This window comes from Anolis sagrei, chromosome 4 (assembly GCF_037176765.1).
Source record: "Anolis sagrei isolate rAnoSag1 chromosome 4, rAnoSag1.mat, whole genome shotgun sequence".
NCBI lineage: Eukaryota > Metazoa > Chordata > Lepidosauria > Squamata > Dactyloidae > Anolis > Anolis sagrei.
In genome coordinates, this window is record NC_090024.1 from 73,335,861 (window position 1) to 73,362,348 (window position 26,488).

General features: G+C 36.3%; 1 protein-coding gene across 3 annotated transcripts in view; it reads left to right on the top strand.

The window, feature by feature from the left end:
- Positions 1-26,488, top strand: part of TSHZ1 (teashirt zinc finger homeobox 1) — an 84,951-nt gene that overhangs the window by 7,608 nt on the left and 50,855 nt on the right. Inside the window, exon 1 of one of the 3 annotated variants that reach the window (XM_067467478.1) lies at positions 13,013-13,092. The exons of the other annotated variants lie outside the window; for them this stretch is intronic. Within the exon in view, the coding sequence (XP_067323579.1) occupies positions 13,068-13,092 (25 nt within the window). The 5' untranslated portion in view covers positions 13,013-13,067. Of the gene's footprint in view, positions 1-13,012; positions 13,093-26,488 lie in introns of those variants that run through there. 3 annotated transcript variants of the gene reach the window in all.

Sequence of the window (26,488 nt, forward strand, 5' to 3'; positions counted from 1 at the left end):
ATATATACATATAGGAATGCACTTAAAACCATCTGAGTTGGTCTGGTACTTGCTGACAAAAATAATTTGGCTAGCTTTTTTTGGCTAGCCTTTTTTGCTAATCTGTTTTGAAATGAACATGTACATTTTACTTTATCTGTTTGACAGAAGCTATAATGCATTAATCATTTCATTTTATTTTATGGCTTGAAAAGTGACCTAATGTGTTTTCAGACCTTTACGTTGAAGTTGTAAATTATATTTCCATGCTGCGGCTGCTGTTCACCTTTCAGAAACTTAGGGATTTTTTTTAATGAGGAACGGTTTCTTTTTAGCACTTCCATAAAATTGCCACCTGTCAGATTGAAACTTCAGGAAGGAAAGCTTTTTTGTTTTTTAAAAAATGGAAAGTATCGTGCAGGACATTGCAACTAGAGGGGAGGTGTCAATCAGTGAATATACTGAGGAAGTTGTAAATGAAAGGGCCTTAGCTAGAAATGAGAGGTGGATATATATGGGTGTCTTCAGAGAAAGAGATCCAACTCCACAAATAACGGAGAGCAAACACTGCCATGTTATACTTAACGCATGCCATACATAGTCTAGTACAATGTAACAGGTACTGCTTAGCCACATTTAAAATGGTAAGAGGCTGGGATGCAAGATTACAAAGAGATGCCTTTTGTGAACCACTAGCAACTGTTCTTATCCAACCATTTTTTTTTATTTGAAGGTTTTCAAGATGTCTGATGCCAGTGTTTGCCTCTTCTCACATTTGTAGACTAAACGTAATACTTTGACTTTATATTTAAGATGGGAAAGACTGCTGGATCAGAAATGGGTCAGATATTACAGAGGGATTAGCTGCTACCAAAACCAGGTTTCAAACAAAAGCCCGGACAATTTAGCTAGATTAGAGCAAAGGGGGGGAAATATGTGCATAGGAAGGGTATTAAAGCTGACAGATGAACAGGGTGAGGGACAAATTCTCCTACAGCAGCTGTGACTGCCGCCATTATCTTGACAGGTGTCAATTAAGAATTACTGCCTGCTGGAGTCATTTTTCCAGCCCAGCTGTCTGCGTGTGAAAGAAATAACACTTTACCCTTGTCACTTTGTTAGTTCTTAGCTATGGCCTCAAAATGAGTGTTGGTGTGCTAATCGATAACTAGTGTATTAGCAATTTTGCACATTGATTTATGAAGGGGAGCAGCTCCTCCTGTACAGTTATTAGCTGCTGATTAAATGTGCCTGTGCCCAGCTAAGGGTGGATATATGTTCCCTGAGAGGCCAGGTCTAGAACAATCTTCTATGAGACTATGGTTCAAAACACTTTCATCATTGTAAGTCGTTAACAAGACAAGCTCCACTTAGTCAAAGGGCAAGAACTGCACCTGACTCTCCTTAGACTCCGGCTTCTACCTCTCTTGCCTCCTTCACACAGTTGGTGCAGATCTTTTTTTCTCCCTTGATAATGCTTAGAAAAAGGGTAAATATAAAATTGGATCAAAAGCAAAGACTCACAAATAGACATTTATTACAAATAATTTGATAGGAAGCTTTCTGGGACTGGTTCAGGCTAGATGTCATGGTGAACATTTATTAAAATGACACCGCATTGTTAAAAAAGTACATTAGAAACAGATAATTTCATCAGTAACTACTGCACCTTGCTAAGTAAACAGGCTTTCAATGGCTATGTACAGTAGCAGTGGTGGTATTATATATCCATATGTTGATTATGTTCATATGACAGCACTGGTATGAAATATAATTGTTCAGTTTATCAGTAAAGTTTCTATATAGTATTAGACACAAAAAAGAAAATTCGTAAAATTAAGGAGGCCAATGCATTCAATGTAAATCTCAGTGAAGTTATGAAATGCAGAAAATTAAAAGGTTCAGCTGCACAGAGTGGGAAACAGGTAATATTTGTGTGTGCTGTTATCAACAATGTCGATAAAGGATGACCTTACTAAAAATAAAATAATAAATAAAGTGCCGCTATATTTTTCACTTTGAAAGGTATTTATATATTAACCTGATAACATTTTGAAAAGCAATGAATATAATTTTTAGGACAACAGTTTGCTGGAGCGATAACACGTCTTGGATTGTATACAGCTTTGAATGATCATTTGTCCTTGAGACACGCTAAGCACTATTGTTATGGCGTCAGTTAGGTGGAAGTAAAGGTTAAATCTTTAAGTTGTTCAGGACCATCTTCCGCACTGAAAAGGAACCATAATCTTTCATACTGATTTTTTATTTTCTATTATAAATAAACTGGATTTATTTTTGGTGGCAGAGGGGCGGGGGGGGGGGAATAATAATTGTCCCAAACTGATGCATTAAGAAATTTAAAATGCTTTTATTGAACTCTTCTGTTTTGAGCAATGAAATCACACCAAAAACAAAACAATTGCCATGCATTAGATTCATAGAAAAAAACATTTTTATATATGACAGTGGAATATATGGGTGTGCAGTTGCAGTTGGCAGTATCCCTGGACATTATTCTGTATCTTCAGATGAAATAATAATGTTCAAATGCTAACATTTCTAGAGTAAATCTATTTGTGATCATAATCCTTTAGCAGACCCCTAGAATTCAGACTGTGCAATATGTCAGACGAAAGAGTGTGCATAAATATTTATATCTGTGCTTGTCGATTGGTTCGTATAAACATAAGAATACAAATATTAATCATTTATTAACTTCCTCAGCATTTTGCCACTACTTATTTGCCTGATTTTGTGTGGCGTTTTATATCTCACTCTCTGTCTTGTGAGAGGTGCAAACACCAATGAGATCCTATTTGGAATGGATCAGTTTTGTTTATGTAATATATATTGCTAATATTTCATATTTAAACACTCACGCTTATTTGAAAAGTAAAACTGAAGATCTCTTAAAAGACTATAGATAGCGTTACCTACAGAATTCCAGTCTGACATTTCTCACTTTTGCTGGTAGAGGATCTCCTTGAAATGATGTCTAGTAAGCCATTAAGATATCTCAGATGAACCCACCAAGTAGCATAAATGGAGCTTCTACTGGGTTCCATTTTATCGACTGATTAGAATATACACATCCATATGTATTATCTAGTAGCAAGGTTTTGGATTCAGCTTGATCAATACTCTTGAACAAAAACTTAAATTTTCTGCATTTTATTTATTTATTTCTCTAGAATACACATTTATGAACTGACTTTGAACAACATAATATTTAGACTTGGATTAATATTATAAACATTTTCTTGCAGCATTGGGACCAAATTCATAAACATTGGCTTTTACTCTCAAATTTTCTGTATGTGGTCTGTTTATATAGAACTTGGTGAGAAACAATTCTATAAAAACTGTCTGTGCAACTTTGACTTCATTCAGATAATAAAGGAAATTGAAAATTTTAACTGCAGTAAATGACCTAACAAAAAGTTATGAAGAAATATTAAAGTAGACGAGATACAAGATTTGGGATTGAAATCAATGAGAACTCTTTGGGGATTTAAGACATTTGGATCGCTCAACAAAGTTTAATAATTTTTAAAAAACTTTTACAAAATTAGAAACAAAATTTACATTATTGGCCTTATTTTCTGAAATTGATTTTTAAATGTGTTGGCATCTAATGTCTGCCTGTTGTAAGCCATTCTGAATCCCTCTTCAGAGGTGAGAAGGACGGGATATAAATGCTCAAAATAAATAAATAAATAAAATATTTTAAAATGTAATTCTTTCTCAGCTTTCCTGTTCTCACTTACACCTGTCATTCTGTGATATTTGGCTCTTTTGTCCCATTACATATCCTCTTGTAGGTACAGAAGATTAAGAGAACATGTCTGAGAAGAATTCACTTTTACTGGAAGCAGGTAGATTGTAATGAGATTGATTTGCACAATATTACTCAGAAGTAGTCCTTCTATGTTCAAGGAGATTATTCCTTGATAAGTAGGAATAATAGCCTTAGAGTCTCACTGTTTCTGTTTTTTAATGAATTATGGATTGTTATGTTATTGATACTGAAGTGCAGTATGGCTTGCTTACCACTGAAGTTGCAGTGTGTCTTTCAGAAAAGTAGCTAAATATATATCTTCTAAATCTATACTCATAGTCTTCTTTTCTCCATATGTAGTGTGCGTCATTTTAAATAACTTCTTGATCTATCAAATTCTTAAATTTCAAGCAAGACAATACTTCGCTTAAAAAAATAAATGTGATATAGTTATCAGATGTTATGACAGATTAGGTTCTAGAATTATTTCTGTGTAAGTATGTATTTAAAAATATAAATGGTGTGTGATATGAGGGGAGTTGTAATGTAAGATATGTACAAGAAATTCAGTTAAAAAGCTGCATTGGTTTTACGTTGGCCATGGACAAAACATCAAGATGCCAATAATGTGTTCATTTCAGTAGATGGTTGATCTAAGACATTTTATTTTAGAAAATTATATTTTCAGTGTATAAAATGCTGTGTGAAAACTTGAAAAATAAAAAGTGGTGTGTTCTTCTGGATTAACATTTTCCAGCCACACCCAGCTGAATAATAATAGTATGAACTGAGGCCATTTTGTATCGACAACTTATACAATTTCATAAAAATCAGAATAAAAAACAATATAGTAAGCTAGATGTGAGAAAGAATTATTTTTGAAATAATTGCCTCATTAGCAAATTTTCACCATATCTAGGGGATATTGTTGCTGCATGATATCTCTCAAATATATGCAATTGAAAACTGACATTTGTTTCAGAATTTAAAACATGCCGTAAAAATTCTAATGCATAAAGTTGTGCCATTGTGTCGCAGTTCACAGGCCTATAGAACAAAATGTAAAACACACCTTTCTCGGCTGTATTAATCTGTAAGAAGATATAAACGGTTTATTAAATTCTAATCTCGCTGGCTTTTTCAGAGAGTTGAAGTTACTTTCCACAGAATCAAAACGGCAGCTAAAAATACCTACCTAATAACCCAATGTGAGTTAATAGGTAGGAAAAATTATCAAGGTGGTACTAGAAGACTAAACTGTACATTTATTTTTCTTTGAATGGAAGCACTTGTTTCCTGCCAATTCTTAGTGGCATCAATGTTATTAAGGCAAATAACTGGACATCACTATTTTTTTGCATGTGTTGTAGCTGATGGCATCTGTGCAGTTTGGTGGAACTCTGTGAAAGTTTCCTCTGCTTAGTTTTCAGGGATCTCGCCTTTCCCACATAGTTCTTGTGCTGCAGCGAACTGTAGAGTCTACCAGCAGAAGGGAGAATATAACCCCCCCCCCCACACACACATTCTTCCATTGTGTATATAGATACTTGTATTTTTTTAAAAAAAAATTGGGAGGGTATCTTTCCAGCAAAAAACCCCAAAGGTCTTCCAGCACCTTAAAGATCAACCATCATGGTTAGGCATACGGTTTTGTGAATTCAGCCCTATTTCATCCAGTACAAAAAGTCCAGCATCCACTGTAGACAGCTTGTTGCTTAGATTTAATATCAATGTTATATTTATCTTGATATATATGTCACATATTAGATTACAAAGCATTAATACCTCCTATAGTTCTTGGCAGTGCCACTGTTGTCCTCTTCTTGTTGTTATTTCTATCATATTGGGTACAACCAGAGTAAGCTCATTGGCTCCTTTCAGGCATTATGTCATACCATAGTTAGCAAAGTTTAACCAGAATTGGAAACCATGGTCCGACGTGGGTTTGTAATATGTGTTTTGTACTCAAAATGGACTGATATAATCTCTGAATGGATAAACTAACATCAAGATCATTATCCAGCTTCCAAAAACTACACATATTCGAGACTATTTTTTCCAATCTTCAACCACGCCCTAATCCCCCCCCCGAACATAAAGGGTGATTTTCCTTTCCTGTCCTGGCATCTTTTAAGTAGTTTACAAGCTCCTCCCTGCCCCTCTGGCAATGGTTTAAAAACGTATCAGTGGATTTCCAGCCATTTACACTTTTTGTGGATTTTTATCCAACTCCAGTTGAAGGAATTTTCAGTCTCTGATTCCTGGAGTGTTCCACGAGTAGAATATTTTCCCTTGTATCTGGAAACTAGAGTGTCCAGTGGCTGGGAGAAGAAGAAAAAACAGACAAGCAACTTAATTTGCACAATTGTTTGGTTTGAGCTTTAAACTATTGTTAGCAGAAGCCGTGGTCTGTTGTTATCTCTGGACTGTACCGTTGACTTTGATTGTGAGATATTCTTACAGTAATGATGGGAAAGATGTGCAAATTGAGCAGAAAAAAATATCAGGGTAAACATTTCATCCTACTTTGTTTAGTTTTGTTTCTCTTCTTCTTGCCAGAAATCTTGCACCCGGTGAAAATTATAGTGCAAGAGGCTCTAAACTGAGAACATAGGCTTTCAGAATGTACTGAAGACTTTTCCTCCACACAAAAGTCATTATGAAATTCTAGCTTTTGTAAACTAAAAAAAAATGGACATCAATTACTTTGGCAAGCTCTTAAAAGTCTTGAGGAAAAATTACTCTAAAAGCAAGAACCCAAAGAATTATTTCATTAGAAACAGGGAAAAATACAAACGAATCAACAGACAGGGCCTATGATTTTATATTCTAAGCTACATTTGAAATACTGCTTTTGTGTTGCAGGTTTTTACATTTTCCTTCAGTTTAGGTTCTGCAGTGTAAATCTGTGGTGTGCCTTTGGACCAGGTATAGTCAAAATGTGGAATTAGCTTTTATACAGGGTTTCCAGTATCCAAAGAGTGTGCGTCTGTGTGGGCGTATTTGAATGTATTGGCCATCAAGCTGCATAGTGTAAGCTGCACAAATGCGAAGCATTTTTTTGTTGTTTCTTTAAAAAGTCCAATATTTCTGTTTCATGTAGTATTATATATCAGAAATGCATGAAAATGGAATGGTGTAGCACAAGGGAAATTCTGTGTTTCAGAAGTGAAGCCATGCAATATGGCCATCTTTGTAATACTACTAAGTCCAGGACCTGGTTGTGTCACTGGACACACTGTTATTGTAATTTTACTTTTGTTCCCTAAAAACATTCCTATTATGTTTACTCTTCTTTCCAGATCTTTGTCACTGGAGGCCTATCCATACACGGCAGGTCCTGTTTTTCTGTGGTACTGTCAACTGTATATGCAGTGGAGGCAGTAAAAATGAGCACTAATCAATCTTTCAGAGCCAAGCAATGAGCATTAGGAGGCCACTATCCTGTGACTAAACACACCCCTTTTATGGAGTGTTGGTGCTAATAAAGGACAGCTTATTACTGAGGCAGAGACCAAAGCTTGGGTGAGGTCAACCATGACTGGCAGTCATCAGTCATTCTTAATGATACTTTTTCCCGTGCTTTCTAAGGGATTCTGAGCAGAGTGCAAATCATTTGGGGTCATCCATAGTTCATGTACCCACAGATGGTAAAGGTTTTGAAAGACTTCAATTTAAACTTGTACTTTAAAAAAGAAGGAAATAATTTTAAATAGGCAACAAACAAACAAGCACCTTCCAATTCTATCCTCCACATAGGAGGATGTATTTTCTTTTCACTGTTAAAAGATGTTTTACACACTAGAATGCTTTGTGCATTATAAAGAACTACATAAATTTATTTTTATGACGTCTGTCTTCTTTAATTATTACCTTTGATGTCTATTGGTGACTAAAGAGAGCTTAACAGGATTTCTCTCCCTTCTTAAATTTCGCAAAGTGAAACCCAGCCAGTCTCTGACAGATGTCTGTTCCTCACCTTCAGGATTATTTTATAAATCCCTTTCTGATGAGCGGAAGTGTCAAATCAAGGACAGGTCATAAAGTAAAAGTATAAACCTTTTAAAGAGAGACCCTGATAGTATATAAACATTCCCTGCTTGATTTTTGTAAGGGCCTAAAGGTGTGAAACTTTCAATCATCATCTTGTTTGCATTTTGTAATGCCACTATTTTGTCTTCCTTCTCGGTTTATAGTTTGATTTTAAAGATATTGAGAAAACAGTTGTGCTACAGATAGGGAGTTCTACTAAGCATGTTTGATTAGTTACATCCCTTAAAATATTGAAAATGATATGTTTGAAAGTTATGCTAGTGATGCTGTTGTGCTATGTGGACCATTTATTTAATGAATGTGCAGCTTATTATCCATTGCATTACTTCTGTGTTTGAAGGTAGTAAAAGCAATGTGAATGAGATAACAGCTGCCCTCTATCTTAAAATTAGTTGATTTTTTACTTCGGATTAGATGTTAATTTTACTTGTAAAAGCTGAGCTAAACTCAACACCTTGTGTGCCCCCCCCCCCTCGATTCTGTATAATCACACAAGGGAAAGACATGTTGTGTTCTGAATAAAGGAGTATTCAGCATTTCAGTGCTCAGGAAGATTTGGACAACCTACTTAAAGAATTTAGATTTGTAAAACAAGCTGTATATGAAGCCCAAGTATGAAATGCACTGGGTTACGACTGTGCATCTAGCATATTAGAACAGATGGGTGCAGTACATTACACATTAACCAAAAGCATTATAGGAAACAGAAAGAACAAAGGAAGTTCTCATCTAAATAGACTAATCACTTAAAAACATACATGTGGAAATATTTTGAGATTCCTTGTGATGTGGTTCACATTTTGTATTGTAGAAAATATGTATCCACTTAATTTTAGACATGTAGTGCACTTCTTAAAAATGGAAATCTGCTCACTTCTGGCCAGTAGTTGCTAGTGTGTCAGGTTTTTTTGTTTTGTTGTATTTTTGTAATTCTACAAGTAAATAGATTTCTGGTGTTGGTTGGAAAATATATGCAGTTCCCATAAACAATTGAAAATATAGTCAGATAGCTCTTTACCTATGATAAGAAGTGGTCCTTGTTGAAGCTTTATTCAAAAAAGCACTTTAAAACAAGAATTCAAGAATATACTTTTAAGTGCTTTCCTGAATTTAGGCCAACATGCCTGATGCTTCCTCCTGTTAAGACCAGATGTCGTGAGAAAGAAATCAGACCCTGTGGCCCTGATTCTCTTGCTTATTGCATGTGGTCCCAGCTTGTTAAGTGTTTTTATCTTGCATATACAGGTTGATAGAATGGTTTATCTTCTTGCAAATGATGGTCAAGGAAGAAAAATGGAATGCCTTGTTAATAAGGATCTGGACATTTGTGTAGCATTTATTCTCAGGTAAATTCGTTTTACCTTAGGGCATTGTCTTCTGTTCTTAAACTTTATTGGAGATGGGTTGCTATAACCATCTACTATAATTCTACAAAGCCTTAGCCGCTGTTTATGGTTGAGTTTGCAACTGTCTACAGATAAGCATCAATTGCTAGTTGGTTGATTAACTATGGATTTAACAAAGTGTACATGATATAGAATTTGACTAGGATTAACACTCATGAAGCTCTGTGCAGTTAGGGATTTCTCCATTTTGTTGTGTGCTGGATTACCATTATGTAAAAATATACGGCTGCATGTGTCTGCTGATAAACTTTCAGTTAGGAATAAAGATTTTGTATATGTGTAATTTGCTTCATAGTTTTCATTGGAATCTTAAGGTTATATCTCATGGTGCCATCCCAACTATCTGGCTTCCATGAACGTTTGGCCAGGTTAGCTAGAAATAGTGAGTACTATAGTCTACAATATCTAGAAGGGAAGGCTGCATTAGTACAAAGTGCTGAAAGCTTACAGAAACTATGTTTTCATCCTCAGAGAAATCTCAAATTAAATGCTCCAGCTTGTGCATGCTGTTGCAGAAATACTTTTATAACTCATGACTTTTACTACACCAGGTGGCTTTTTTTTTTTTTTTGCTTATGTGTCCTATTAGCATTTGTATGGAATTTCGAGGGGAATAAGGTCACTTCTTATACCATGTCTGCTGTCATTGTACTCAGTACAATCTGAGGTAATGGTCTAACTACCAGTTTGAGGGCCAGTACGTATATGTCTATAAGAATAAAAAAGGAACTATTGCTGGATGAGGCCCATCTACTCCAGCAGTCTGTTCATGACAGCTCGGTGGTTCTTTCCTATCTTCTGCTCACACCATTCCTTTTACTTTCTGCTTATGCTAGGTTTGTAGTTCTCATGGTGAACATGGGAAATAAACTACTGCAGAAGATGAAATAGTTTCGTATGTTGCTTGGAACATCTAAATACTTGTCACCCAGCGATACTGTCCTTGGCTTGCATTAGGATGCAACATTTCAAATATTTTTGTAGCTGTAACTTTATTTTTCTTGTTGTTTAGATATTAGAAGATGATTAAAGCTTCACATTCTAGTTCTTGCTGGAACTAGAATTATCTTGGTGAGATATTTTTTGTGGGTGGGGTGGGTGGATTATACCAGTGTACGTACTGTGTAAGAACCATGTCAGGAGATGCATAGTACCTCTTTGATAATGCTAAGAAGCATGCACATCTCCATCATGCCAGTGCCGAGAAGTAGATGAAAGAGCCTCCCCCCATCCCAACTGCCACTACCCTGGCCGCAGAGAGAGAGAAGAGGCAGTATCTGCTGGATGTTACCCCCTCCCACACTGCCATTCCCTTTTCCTTTTGTGTCATGTTTTAGTTAGATTATAAGTCTGAGGTAGGGAATTGTTTAGTTGATCTTTTACTTGTAAAGTCCCTTGTGCAGTGATGGTGCTATAGAAATAAGTGACAGTGTTAATACAGTGGCAGCCCCCAGTGGCGCAATCGGTTAACCCAGGCATTCTCAAACTGCGGCCCTCCAGCTGTTTAGGCCTCCAACTCCCAGAAGCGACTTGCCGTTTCTCAAGTTGCTCCTGACATGAAAAAAAAAGTGGAAGCCATATTGCACAGGTGCAGATCCATCTTTTCCATGATCTATTCGGCTGCCATATTATCCTCTTTTCCTGACCTGCACTTTTTCCTCTTGGACATTTGGCAGAACTGCAGTGTTAAAGGACATATTGGTAATCTTAAATTGCTTGTTGAAGAGCACAGAGAAGCTCTTTTTTTCTAGTTAGTTGGCAATCCAAACAGGACAGTCAGGAAAAGACAGCACTAGGAAACACGGAAATTCCACATTCAACGCGCCGAGCACAATGTGATGGAAATGAAGAATGGATATTTTAAATATGTTGTTGTTATTGTTGTTATGTACCCTCAAGTCGTTTTGACTTATGGTGATCCTAAGTCATTTCCTTAGCAGGATTTGTTCAGAAGACTTGTCTCCTTCTAAGGGTGAGAGTGGTGTGACTTGTCCAAGGGCACCCACTGGGTTTCTATGGTTGGGCCGGCTTTTAAACCCTGATGTATCCAAAGTCATGGTTCAATATTTCAAAAACTATGCTATACTGGCTCTATTTTACTATATTTCCATACTGTGACTGACATAGCCTACAGATAGAATGCATTACAAGTCCTAAAATGCAGAATTTAATAAAGTTTTGCAAGTGCTTTATAAATCTTGAAAGTCTGTGACATATGAGAAAACATGGGAAGAATCATGGTCCCTCAAAGGGAAAAAGGTATACCTGATTTGTACATATTGTATGTCTATTTAAGGAGCTGAAAATTGCCAGTTGTTCACAATTATATTTTTTAAAAGTGTTTCTTTTGTGACAAAAAAAAAATAGTTAGTTTGATAGTAGGTATGCCAGATGGAAATCTTAGTAAAAATGTACTATTGATCCTTAATATTTTGGGAGTTTCATCTCATATTATAGTTAATATATATTTCTGCTGAAGTAGGCTTTACATGATGCAGATGTATTAGGGCATATATGGTGAACATGGCATCAGTAAAATTTCTTCTGCATAAGAGGACAGTGAAAAACCTTCAAATGACACCCGCCTTCCATGCCATGAGTAGTCATGTCTTTATTGATATGGGCATTTTGCACAAACCTGAGAGGCAATGAGGAGAAATTTAGCACCTTAAGAAAAGAAAGATTGTTATATTAACCTGGCTGCCAATGACAGACAACAAAGAGACTGTGGTTTCCTTCCAGGTGAGGTGTAAGCCTCTCAGAGATATGTAATACTGTTTCTTAGATTCGGTTTCCCTGCCCCCATCCTGGTTGAATACCTTTCAGGTATTTGTTTCCTTTTGGGAACTGAAATCCTCTCTTTAGAGATGGGTTGAGAAGAAACCATTTATTTTATTAAGCTTTCCTTTCCTTTCCTTTCCTTTTTTTTTTTTTGCTTTGAAGCTTCTGTCTGCTTGAATACATTGCGGCCCGAGTTCATTCGATTAAATAAAATGCTTAAATTATAATCCGTGCAAAATGATCATATTTGAAACACTTGATGTCTTGGTGAGAATCCATAATGGTGATCAGATTTAAATGATTTAACACAGTCGTGGTGGGGAGGTGAGCAGTGGAAAATGCAGTTTGGAGACATCCAAGTATTTGTATATAAAAAAAGATTAAAACTAAAGTCAGATATGCTTCTCGTTCTCTTTTTTTTCCCCTGAAGCAGTCAAAAGATATACTGTATCCTTCATGAAAGGACGCTTTCAATCCAGTTATCCACTTTACCCAGTCTCAGATTCCAGAACCTTCTACACACCCTCATTGGTTAAACCACTAAGCCTTTGATTCCTTCCTGATTACACTATGCAAGACATCTATCAAACACTGTCTTATCTGTTTGTAAGGCAGCTCAGGCCTCAGATTTAAGTCATGGGTTTTGGCTACAAGTTGGAGTGTGATTAATAATTGACTAATGTAGCTTTTATTTATCACAGCCTAGCACATTTCACCATTACTGAGTTAACATAAATTAAGTGTAAGCTGTCGTTCAATCTGTTTTTCAGCTCCGTGCTTCTTCCCATGCCCCCCCCCCCATCCTAAGTCTATCTTTCACTTTTTGGAGAAACAAAATCCTTACACAGGGCACAGTCTTAGTCAGTGCCAAAAAGTTGATTTCCTTTTCAGTGGAGTCATATATCACCAGCCCTCCCAGCTGCAGTGTCAGCCTCTGACAGAATGACATGTGTCATTTATCAAAGGGGCCAGGCCGGGCCTTGGGAAACGTACATGACAAAGCCTGAGAGAGTTCATTTCGAAGTCCCCTCCTACCCTCTCTGAGCCTCTTGCCAGGAAAGCCTGTGATGTTTCTGTCTTCGCAGCATTACTGTAAGTCCTTCAACCTTCACAAAATTAACCCTTGCAGCTGCTGCCATCATCATTAATAGAGAATCTTCTCTCAAAAGGTCTGCAGTATTTTTTGTTTTGCAAGACTATACAATTAGCAATAATACGTTGCTGCATTTGTTCCTTGGTTTTGCTTTCTTTTCTTTGGTATAAAATAACTGGTGGAAGTTAGCAAGTACAACTCAGCTCTGATTAAAATGACAGGTTTAAATCCTAAATATGCACATTAATAAGTAAGCTCCATTCTTCCTTCTAGGATTTACTTTTGCGTAAACATATGTAGCATTGGGGTGGCTCTTTTATATAATGTACTCTGTTGCTAGTATACAGTTCTCTGAAAGTATTTTTGCTTGAATATTCTGCATGCCAAGCTATCTGAATTTGAAAACAGACAACAAATTGTTTTTCTTTTCTGTGCATCTTCACATTTGAACCATATAACACCAGCACATGTGAGATGACCTCCTGATATCTGAGAACTCTCTGGACAAAAGTGCTTCACAGAGAAAACAAAAGCAAGTCCAAATGAAATCAAATCATTATTTTAATAAATATTCCAAGTTAAACTCACATTTTAACAAAAAAAAAGTAATTTAGGGCTTAAATAGAAAATTGTTTCACTCAAACACAGAACCTGATACTCATTGTTTTTCTAAAACAAAAGTTTTGCTCCCTGTCTCATTTTCATTTTTGTAATGTTAGTGTTCTCGCTTTCTTGTATGCACACACCCACTTTAAAATATTGTACTTGTTATTGCAGTACAGTTATTTACGGTATTTCCTATCATTTCAGGATATCACTCTGGCTTCAGCCAGGAACTTTCTCAAACTGAGTCTTGTAAATTAGCCAGTGCTTAGGAGTTACTGTTTTCTAGTCAGGGATGGTTCCTTCATTTGTCTATATAAGGCTAATTTATTTTTGCAGCCAGATGTGAGCTGACAGCCATCACTCAGAGTTTCCTTCCCCCACTGTTAGGAGGTCGAGAAAACAGTCACGTTTCCCATTTTACAGAATCCCCATCAACATTATTGAAGATGGATGTATCTTTAAAGCAAAGATTGATTGTGGATATCGGAGTTATAGTGTCATTTATCATAGTGAATATTATTTAGACTTGGATTGTACAAGGCTGTAACTTGAGACACAGCCAGGGGAGGGACAATCTGGAAACGAGGATCCATGAACTTTAATGGATGGATGCTTTTTCAAAGCTCCACTCACTATAGCATGATTTACTTTTCTTACAGAAAGGAAACAAGCATTTCGGTTTTAAAGGGCCAGCATGCTTCCTTGTCTCCTTTTGTGAGTACTTCACAGATACAGCAAAGGCTTACAACTGAGACACAAGTGGAGTGACTGAATATGAATTTTACATGTATGCAATTAATCCTTGCTTAAATATATCATCATAAGAGACATTAAATGAGGTGCACTCAAGGCTTTTGTTTGCTTGGGCCTTTAGTCATGTGATTGCTGAAGTGCTGATCTGTAGCTCTATTGTGTATGAGATATCATGGTTTGAAATTCTGGTGGCATTAAATATAACATGATAACCAGTGTGGCATATTATGAAAGCATTCTATATCAAGCTGAGTTTAAATCATACAGTTGCACAGGACCTGAAGTGTTCTACTGATATAATCAAGTGGTAAAACTCAGTTGTTCAACATAGCAATAAATGCTTAGGTACATAGAATCAAAGAATCAAAGAGTTGGAAGAGACCTCATGGGCCAGCTAGTCCAACCCCCTGCCTAAAAGCAGGAATATTGCATTCAATCACCCCTGACAGATGGCCAACCAGCCTCTGTTTACATGTGGCAAACTGAATTTTTAAAGCTTTAAACTATTGTTTTAAATTGAGATCATTTGTAGTATATAATATATTACACATTCAGATCAGCATATCCTTACATGTCAGTTTACAAGAGTACTGTCTGTCAAGATGCTATAAGATCAAGTCCTTAATATTAAAGCCAAAACTGACCTTAATATTAGGGGCTCATTTTATAGAATTTTGTAATTCTATGTATATACTGACACTTTACTGTACTGATCACTCATTTTCTTGGGTGATGCTTGCATTTGTATGTGTGGAAAAATACTGTATTGCTGACAGTATTGTTATCAATATTGTTGGCAGTGTTGTCATTGCTTCATAATTGTTGTTGTGGTCACAGCCTCTCCTTTTTTAAAAAAAATAATTAAATATATTTTACTTTAAATTTTTTTTGTAAAGATTCATTAGAACTGCTGGATCTTGCCAATCTTATGAAATATGTAATAGAAGTGTAGCACTGATAGAGTAAAATGTTTGGAAAGAAAATACATTACACTTTGTGCAAACAATGTTCTTGATGTTTAATACCATTAATCCAAGTTCTTTCTCAAATTTGTAGTAGTGGTTTTTTACAAGTTTGGCAAAGGGGCACTTTATTAATAAATCGATCATAATTATTTTGTGATGTTACTGCTGAATTATTTTTTAATTATTATTGTTTTACTAAATTTTTATTTGTTTATCTCTGAATTGCATTCTTAGGTCTGAGGATGTGGGGAATGAACTTAGAAATAAATATATGGAAAGGACCAACACTTTAAAGTAGATATTGGCATTTATCCTGTATTTACTGACTTTATTATTTACTTGGACTTTTTTTCAAAATCAAAGCAATAATTATTTTGATATGAAACCAATATGTTTTTCAGAATGATAAAAAAACATCTTTGTGCAAGCAACCAATTTTGTTGCGTTAAGCAGCAACAAAAATAAAACGAATCATGGGCATCTGTTTTACAATTAATAAACAAAGGAGATCCATTATCTGGAACAAAACGAGAATTTCCTTTTCCAAGTGTTGATTAACTTGCAGAAGTATGATCTTGCAGTTTGATAGTTTTGGCAATAAACACTTCTTTCTGGCATTGGATATTATAATTTTGAAGCTACACATCTACCTTTAAAGTTTATAGGCTTCAGGGTACGAAATTCAGAGGAGCCTTTCATATAAACCAGTTTATATCTATTCTGTATTTGGAAACAGATGGCCTAGAATACAACTTATTTAAACTACACAGATTATGTGGTATAGTATATATGGTTTCTAGTGATTAATACATTTTGAGAGATTGTGTTGAGTGTTTTCGTAATTGTATCTTGTTGTGTTTAGTGTTTTTTAAATAGTAACTGTTTCTAGCTTTACTTACTTAGGTGATCCTCCGTTGTCCAAGTATGAGGGCCCTCCAAGTGTAGTGTCCTGGTGGTGCTCTTCCACAGTGAGAACATCGGTTTCCAGATGTAAGGTGGTCCCTGTCAAGGTAGCTTGACATACCTTCCTCTTGGCATGTTTCTCTGTTTTGCCCTCAATTTGTGCCTCTTCAAATTCCACATCACTGCTGGTCACAGCTGACCTCCAGCTAGAGCGCTCAAGGGCCAGGGCTTCCCAGTTCACGAGTGTGTTCAGTTTTCAGTTCTTGAGTTGGGAGGATAGTAACTACTTTGGGAGATGGTGATCGGATAACGTGGGCAGTTGAGTGTGACGTCTGTGGACAGTCCACATTTCGTGGGCATAGAACAGGGTTGGGACGACAGTAACTTTATAAACAAGCACCTTGCTTTGTGGTAGTATGATATCTGGAGGCGTATTCAGTTCTTCGAAGACATAGGCACACAAGGAACATGCCATGGGGTTATTTGAAATGGTTGTACAGTCATACCTCCACATTTGTGGCTTTGACTTTTACAGTTTACGGTTATTATTACGGTCAGGGTTTATTACAGTTTTATTGCTGATTATTCAAGGACTTGATTTAAAATGTTCTCTTTAGGAATCTTTGGGTCCTCCAGGGTGACTCCATAGTCAACTTCATCCGGTTATACTAGAGAACCTACAGATTTCTAGAGATAGCATCTCAGGTAAAAAAAATAGCAGTTTCTTTATTTGTGATTTTCATTTTACAGGGCCTTAGTGAATGTGGAGGGCTAGCTGTATTTTATCAGTCCCAAGTCAATGTGCTTAGGATATTGCCTATTCCTATATGTATTTGTTTGGAAATAAGTGCTATAGTAATGGAAGAGATATTTATATAGGTTTAGGATCATGGTTAATCGGATATAATGAAAATAATGTGGATTTGTAGTTTGACTTGCAGTTTTTTTCAAACCTATCTTTTCCAGACCAGAAAACGTTCAGCAGCATGTCTATAAACAGGAAGCAGTTTGTCGAATTCATATTTATCACAATATCTGTAATGTTGACTTAGGGTCAAATCATTACACTAAATGTATTGTAACCATTACAAATGCATGTAGGCCTGTGGCAAAGTTATGATATAGGTCTACTGTTTTCTGGTTGTAACCATTTTGTAATAGTGTACTGAACTACCATACAGATTATCCCTGCCTCATGGTGACTGACAGCAGTTTCTCGTATTTTTTTTCCTTTTTACTTGACAGTGGAGTATATTAATATGAACACACCTTATTGAGTAGGCTCTAAGCTTCAAAAAGTGCAGCATACAGAAAAGTGTCTAATTTCGGCAGACACAACTGTGCTTCCAGAAGGTAGCCAAATTTATCATCCACATTACAGAATATAGCAAATGTCATGAAAACCATTGTTTTTTAATTTTTTTCCCTGAGTGTCTGAATGAGGTGATTTATGGTAGTTATCCATCTTAAGGGTCATCTATCAACTTTTAGTTGCTAGGCAATCAAACTAGCAGCTGTTTGCTTTGAATCAAGCTGAAAAGTTGTCAGTCATCACTTGCAGGTATGACCTTTGTGGGTAAAAGCATTATCCGGCATGCGGAATTAAAAGAAACAATGTCCTCTGTTTCCCTCATGTTTTGCCATACTGTAAGGCTTAAGGATAAAGTGCAGTCCAAAGTGAAATGGTGAACGGGATTTGTGTGTGTGTCTGCAGCAAACTAGCACATTTTCTTCTACATGCTTACCATAACAGCTTGTCATATCTTAGGTATGGGATTTTGTTTCATTCCTATTCTTCCTTTGCTTTCTAAGAAACATTCATTTTGGAGGCAACAACTGAAATGAAAAATAGAGTATTAGCTAAGATGCAAATACTTTTGATGATGGTGTCTAATATTCCAGCAGCAAAGAGACACACATTTAGTTGTATGCTGGATTTTTTTTTACATCCCAACATTTTGTGTTTCATTGCATTGGCAAATGAGAAGAAAACTTAGATACTTATCAGTATTCAATGGAATTTAAATACCTGCATGTGCTTGTATATGTCTTCTGCCTCCATACACTAAAGGCAGGCACCAGATCCCATTTGATCTTGGAAGCTAAGCAGATTAAACTCTGGTTTGTATTCGGATGGAAACCACTAACAAATCCCAAAATCCCTGAAGGCTATTTTTCAGAGGAAGTTAACTGGCAAAACCACCCCCAAGTATCCCTTGTCTAAGAGAACACTATGGAATTCATTGTAACTTGACAGGCGATTCCAAGGCACATGCACACATATATTTACAGTTTACAGCTGGTTTGCAAATATCTTGAATGCTCTTAAATATAAATAGAGACTGTTGTGCTATCTTCCTAAGGTTTTGTGCCGGTAAACAGACTGAGTCTGGTGAAAAAACACTTCTGGATAGCGTTTGAATTTTTGAAATTCTGCATGTCCATTGATTTTATTATTTACATTAGAGGGATGTGGTAATATACAAAGTGTTTGAGCTGTGTGTATCTAATTTGTCTTCATAAACAGACTGTGAAGCAGGTTTTTAATGTTCCTATTTTACAGAAGGAGCACTAAGCCTCAGGGGTAGTGACATCATATAATGGCCTTTGTGATTCTTTCTATTCCTGGCTGCTGATGCTGAACTGCAGAAAAGGAGAAAGGCAGGATAACCTTTGGTACTCCTTTATGGTGCACTTGGTACTCAGTTTTGTGTCTACTTCTGGCATTCTCTCTCTCTCATGTTTGTGTGTGTATATATATTCTCAGAGACAAATTTGAATTCTAAGCGACACAGCTTTGTTGTGGAAATATGAAACACAGTTTGATACAAAGGATTCTGGACAGTATATGAAGAGAATTGATCTGCAGATTGCTTCAGCAAGGAAGGCAGAGCCACATTTATGTGATCCCACAATGTAAGAATTCAGACCAGTGTCAGAAAAGCTCATGCCTGTAAGTTGTGGTTAATCAGAAATGGCATCTATCTATGACAGTAATTTTGTATCCCTTGGGCTGTTGAAGAGGAAACACAGAGAGTTGTCAAAAAAGCTTCAGAGATGGAAGGAAGAACGCTTTTAACTATGTGTGTGGACATATACACATGATGCTTAGTTTGAGACTTCTTTTCAGCTGCTTTGAGAACAGTCCACTATGAAGAAGCGACAGACAAATTAAACTAAATTCATAAAAATATGTTGCCTGAAGTTGAACGTTTGTGTTTAGCCTTCTCAGTCAGATAAATCAGTAGTGAATCCTTGATCCTCTACATGCCAGAACACTGCAGCAGTGATCCTAGTGGTTGTAAAAATGTTTTCAGTAGCTGTCCTTTGCCAAAACATGGCAAGAGACCAGCAGCTTTGGTAGTTTCATTGTTTTGGTTGCTTTAGGTGAGTACTCAATCTTACTCAGTTTAGGTCCTTTTCGGAGGGATAGGCAGATAATCCAATTGATCGTCATAGTAACTACAGAACACAGGTTTAGCAAATGAGATACTTGGAAGGAAATAAAAACTACTTTGAGTAGTTTTTATTTATTCCTATTTTGGGAGGAATAAACAAGCAATAATGATAAGTGCATTTGACATATATGGTGTCAATATGGCAGTGCTATTTTAATTTGTTGTGATTATAAAACATTCAGTACTGATTGACAAATATCAATCTTTCATATGTTTCTAATGGAGGTTCATGTCCACAGCCTTGCTGTATCATGGCTTATTTAAATTCTACTTGCTCTAACACATAGTTTCTTTCCCCTTCTTTCTTCTCTATGCAGGACTTCATCTGTTCATATGTGAGGCTAAAGTGGGACAGATGAGTTCTGACTTTAATGTCTGAACATACTGTATCTAGCAACACTCAAAGCTTTTGCATATTGAACACACAGGTTTGCACAGGGCTTAGTAATTGCAGTTGAATGAGTCTTATTTACAGAGTTCTGTTATGTGGCCAGAAACCACGACTGTATCTACCTATCTATCTGCCTCATTGGAGTGATGCTCATCTATGTAAAGTTTATATATTTTTCTAATATATCAATCATGTTATCATTTTATTTATTGCAAATGCTGGTAGGGAGGGTTTGGCACTTTCAGTCCTGATTTCTGCTTTTTTTAAAAAAAGCTAGGAATGTTACCTGAGGAACATAGATTGTTGAAGTAATTGAGGTAATAGGGAATGAGTGTGGTCTGTTTATAGGCACGCTGATACAAGTAGCAGCACGCATAGGTGGTATTGGGACACAGTACACAACTAGATATAGGTGATGCATAAATCAGGCAAGTGTTCTACCATGTAGTCCTTTTCTGTACAGATCTGCTCTTTGGAGAAATGGTGCATAGTAAAAAGGGGGAGAGGTTCAGTATAATAGGAATGTTTAATATACACAGAGAGATGGAGTATATATTTTAATTCAGGCTCCTAAAATATGAGATGTGTATGTGTATTTGCATGTGCCTTCAAATGGCAATCCCATGCATTTCATAGAGTTTTCTTAGGAAAAAATAATTCTCAGAAGTGGTTGGCTAATTCCTTTCTTTGAAATATAGCATACAGCTTTTAGTAGTATTGGTGATATCCCATCTAATTTCTCACCAGGGCTGACCCTGGTTAGCTTCCATGATTAGACAGGATCTACTGCCGTTAGAGTGATAGACTTCCTTAATGAAAAACACAGTAAGTACAGTACAGTCCCCATATATATGGAGGATATTTACAGACTTTGTATGGATATGTGAAAGTGTAGATAACAGGGACTTCCAATTCAAGAATGCTACAGAATCAGGTAGAATATGCCTGAAGAGAACATACTGTATTTTGTTGGATATGAGTAAATGGATATACCGAGCCATATTGTAGTTAGCTGCATAGTTTGCCTTCCCTAATTCATCTAATATTGATAGCTTTAGTTTGCTTAGGAATTGAAGTTTTGTCTCTTTTGTAAGAATTCTATACTTTTTCACATTCTCTTATTACAGTTGCAGTATGGAGCCAAATTGTAGTTCGCTTTTCATCTAGTCTTTCCCCTTCATCTTCCTCGCTTTATAGTTTTGATGGTTTTACTATTTTTATGAACAAGTGACCTTAGTACCTCCTTATCTTTCAGAGAGCATCAGTGTCATTAAAACGGTCCCAATTTTATACTTGATGATTAAACTGGAAACTCAAAGAGACCCAAGAGGAAGCGATTATGACATGGTATGAGAGACAACATAGACTGCATAAACAAATAGTCTCTGCTGTTACTCTAATCTGTAAAAAATCAAGAAAGTTTGGGTACAGAAGAGTTTTTTTTTCTTTTTTTCTTTTTTTTCTTCCCCTTTTTTGGCACTGGGGTTTTTGCTATATCCCTTTCTTTTTTTCTTTTTTTTCCTTTTCTATTTTCTATTTTATTTTATTTTACTCATAAAATTTTCAATAAAAATATTTTTTTAAAGAAAAGTTTGGGTATTAAGCAGTACATGGTATATGTTACACTGGATGTAGTAAATCGAAAGCCCCTATATAGTAGGTCTGACTTCACACAAAAGTGACACTGCTGAGTGAATTTGACCTTTGTTGATCTTTCCCAACATTGAAGATTATTTAACTTCTATTTTTTTCTTGAGTAGCTCAGTAGCTTGAGTAGCTCAGATCTGAAAGACCTAGAAATCTGTAAATTCAAGTCTAGAAGTTACACAAGCATATTTCAGAGGAGCATTGTTAAACTGGCAACCCGTGATTCTGCAGCAACTAGTTCTAGACAATACTGGTAGTTGTAATCTGGTCTGTTGAGTGCTATTTATCTTAATGTATAACTAAAAGCAGTTTTAGTTGCTTATTTTTCTTCAGGTATAAAAAGAGGGTTTAAATATAAATGCTTACAAACAATATACCTTTCTATAATAGATGAACTCAGAATTGCACTGAAATGATAAAACTTCTTTGATTAATAACGCCTAAAGACCATAGCAATTAATAAATTCAACAGATATACAAGTAATGAAATAGTGTAACGGTGACTTTGTTGCTTGAATTCAATATAATTAAAGTTTTTGCTTGTGTTAGTTGTGAGGATGTTTCGGCTGCAAAAACATTGAAATTGCTTTCATTGTTATGTTTTCATTGAGTGGAAGTGCTAGGTTGACAAGCCCTTGACAATCTGTATAGTGTTTAGGATCTTCCTTCATGCTTGCAAAAGTATATTTGATTTGCTGCTTTTTTTGCCCTTCTGACTTTGTAGGATTTTATGTGCTGACTTTGCCAATACATTCTTAAGGAAAAAAGTATAAATGCTTTGAATCTGCTAAATTCACAAATGCTACCCACTCTAAACAGTTACATAGTCTTGACTGTGAATATAGTGAAGGAGAAGTTGGCAATCAGATACTTGATGCTAAGTTTTTTACAATATTTTAATGACACAGTGCTGTGAATAGTTTCCTAGCAGCCGATTTAGAGCGATCTTGGCTCCCAACTCCTGGTTGTCACTTCATTGCTTGCAATAAGCAGGTTTTGGAAAAAAGTTTTGAAGATCAAGATTCTGCTTTTACACTTAGGGCCCTCTCACATTACATTATTATAGTACTATTATTTCTGCCATAGCTGCATCCTTTGAAATTCTGGGGTTTGTAGTTTAGTGAGGCCTAAGAGCTCTCTGTCTAAGGACTCTAAATGTCCCTCTTTCAATTAAAGATCCCAGATTCCATACGGTGGTGTTATGACAATGTGGAATCATAAAGTGCTATAAAGTGTAGTGTGATAGAATTCATGGAGATCAAGATGCTGATTTCATATTTGGATTACTAGTCTCTAGTATTAGGTATGGTGCTATTATTTGAATGCACTAAAATGAAACCTTTCTATAACATAATTATTTAGTAAGTATTTATGGTTGGATAGACAGATTGATAGACTATGACCCAGTGCTTCAAACCAGCTTGCAGTAACTACATTTATTTGTATCAAAGGGCATCAGAGAATGGTTTAATGCAAAAACAGCATTTATTAATGTACTTGTTGGAATAAAATAAAAAATAAATAAGAACCTATGTAACTTCACTCATAATTCTCCTTTATCTGATTGCACCTAGCTAATGTTGCTATTTGCCACCGTCATTGCTGTCATTTCCCCTCCTTCATGTGTTCATTACCCTTCTGTTCTCTGAAGAGCTGAAGCTACTTTCTAACCATTTACAGACAAATAGTTCAATTCTCAACCCACATCCCACTGTTTTAATCCTGTGGTTACCTAACATTCTCCTTTTCTCAGATATGCCCTTTTTCACATCTAAAATTTGGCATTGCCCCTTTCCCTGACATGTCTTGTTTTTCACAGCAAAATGTATGTCAGGGTAGATATTCAAAGTGTCTGAATATTCATGCAGTGTCCAGTGTGGAGGAAACAGGTGATTGGATAGTAGAGCTTTGAGGAGGAGGAAGAGAGACATAACAAATTAAAGCAAGGTGAAGAAAGCTCCGAAGGCAGCCAGTCTCAGAACCATAGGGGTTATGGAGTGACTCACTAAGGTGTAGCTGATGTAACTGTTTGAAGAAGTGGGGAAGGGTCAAGGGGGCTGCAGCATAACCAAGTCTATATGTATCCTTACTTTGATCAGTTTGAAGAATTTGGGTTCATAATTTGTTCCCTTATAATTGCTGGTTCTCAGATGAGTAGGATTTCTGCTGTCTACAAAGAGGTGTGCTTGGGCTAGTCAGTGTCAGGAGGAAGAACAAGGGGTGGTTCTGCACAGATACTACAATGGCGGTTCAAAGCTGACACAGGGAGTTGGGTTTCCACAAAATATACATCCCCAATGTGCACTGCATTGTGCATCAAGCTAAAATGGTTTGTTAAAAAAACTAATCAGGAAGTCCAGAATAAGCCAGATAATGCGCCACAGCCCATACAAGGTTTGAAATGGGTGATCCCAAATGGATGTGGATATCCATATCAGCGCATCTCAGGGGGCTGGTTAAGGAGGGAAACCCTGCATTTTCCAGTGGCTGTCTAGCTGCAGATACCGTGGTTCCTGTGTTTGGTTCGATTCAGTATCTGTGGCCATTGTGGCCACCATCCCAGCCTTGAGTCGGTTCCTGGGGTGTTTGAGTAGACTCTCCACAATAGAACTGGTCCCTTTTAATCCACTTCCTATATTGAATTTAGTGTCAATGTAGACCCATCCCAGGTGTCCTGAAAAAAAAACAAACCCAAAAGTTTCATATACCGTTTCATAATGTATTATTTATAATAATTTCAGAATATTTATTTATTTACTTTATTTACACACCACCATTCTCCCCATGGGGACTAACTTATATATAACACTTCATTTTATAATTACTTAGACATGGAAAATTGTTGGTACTATTAAATATCACTAAATAATAAATCAAAGTTATTTAAATACAATGAAAGTTAGGAATATTTCAAGTAGAAGTTATCACAGCTTATAAAGTAGGGTTATTTAATGTGAGAACCATCATAGCAATCGTTGCCTTGAAGAAGTCAGCTAGAGAATGTGTACTCTTTTTTGTTTTTGAAAATAAGCTGTCAAAATTGATAGGGCAGGCCTGTTTCATACTTTTCCTGGCCTAATGAAGTGACATATCTTCATCCATTTCCCCCCTTTTTCCTTGAACTGAATTAAGTACAGAAAAAGCATTCAATGTTTATTTTCCCCTGGTGGGAGTAGTATTTTACATACCAGTTTTTGTGCATTATGTACTTTTGAAGTTGGAGGAAAGACATAGGACCTTATCCTGTGTGTGTGGTTGGGGTGGGGGGTAATATCATGTAATCATGATGTTTAGTCCTGTAGCATTGCAAATCACTATATTCCGTAATTCATTACTTATCATGTCACCTGAATTTGCTGGTTTCTCAGTTACTAACCATTTTCATCCTTATCCTATGAACGAGTGGATTATCTTCACCTTTTTTTTTAAGGGTCTTACTTTGACATAGCTAGGGATCAAACTCTTGTGGTATTGAGATTTGTGTTTAAAAAAGAATAGAAAAAGCAGAAGACCTGGCTATTAAAGGCAAAGAAAATCATGATATTCTAAGGTAATGATATTTCTTAGTCCTAAATGTAAAGAAAACTTACCGAAAAGGATAGAGTGGCATGGGATAAGGTCCATAGAGAATAATCTAATCATGTATTTCTATTAAGATGACCAGAGCACATGCCAGACATCAGTGAGGGAAGGGAAGGAAATAGAAGACAAAGGAACAGTATAGAGCCGTATTTTATTTATTTATTTATTTGCTGTATTTGTATATCACCCTTCTCAGCCCTCAGGTGTATCTTCTTTACTAGTTCATAGAGGTTATTCAAATTAGACATATATAAACTCTGCTGTAAACAATTTCAGTTTTAATGTAATGCTTAACAACATGGAGGAAAATGTTTATTTTATTTTGTTATCTTTTCTCTAAGGGCTTTCCTATTATCTCTTCCAAGAACCCATGTGAGGGTTTCTCACTTTAGCTTTCTAACAATTTTGTGAAGACATTAAGATAAAAGTGATTTTTAAAATTAAAATCTGTGGTGTTGGGGTCTTAGCTTAGATGATATCCATGAATGGCTACAGAAACCGAGAGAAGATATGTCTTTCAACCTGGTAGGTATGTACATCCTTGGATGAGTAGGGAGCAGGTTACACTAGTGTGAGCACGGGGATTGGGTTCCTCTGAGAGAAACTGTAGACGGATGTGACTGAATGGAAGAAACAGCAATGCTCCTAGTATGAAATTGTGAAATAGCACCAGACAGCTGCAAATGACCCTAAAGTGAGCCTGAAGAAAAGCCTGAGGCTTATGCAGGAAAAATTGGAAGCTTTGTTTGATTATCAGTTACAGAAGTTTTAAGACTGACCAAGAAGCCTACCTGCAGAACATTCCTTTGGGGATGTCTGAACAAACTGTGCACTTATATTAACGAAAGGCAAGATCACCAGCTAAGAAGAACATTTTTAAAAAAGTGTCACACTCTATATCAGGAATGCGGAAATCCCCCCTCAAAACCTTGAAGCCTCCAGTGTTACCAGTTGAAAAATCCCCTCCTCCCCAAAAAAGGAAGAAAAGAAAAAAAGAAGAAAGGGCAAAATACACTCAAGCTACAATAGAACGTAGTGGTTTAGCTCCCCTTACTTTCCACTGTCCCTACAATCTGCTTCCAAAGAACAA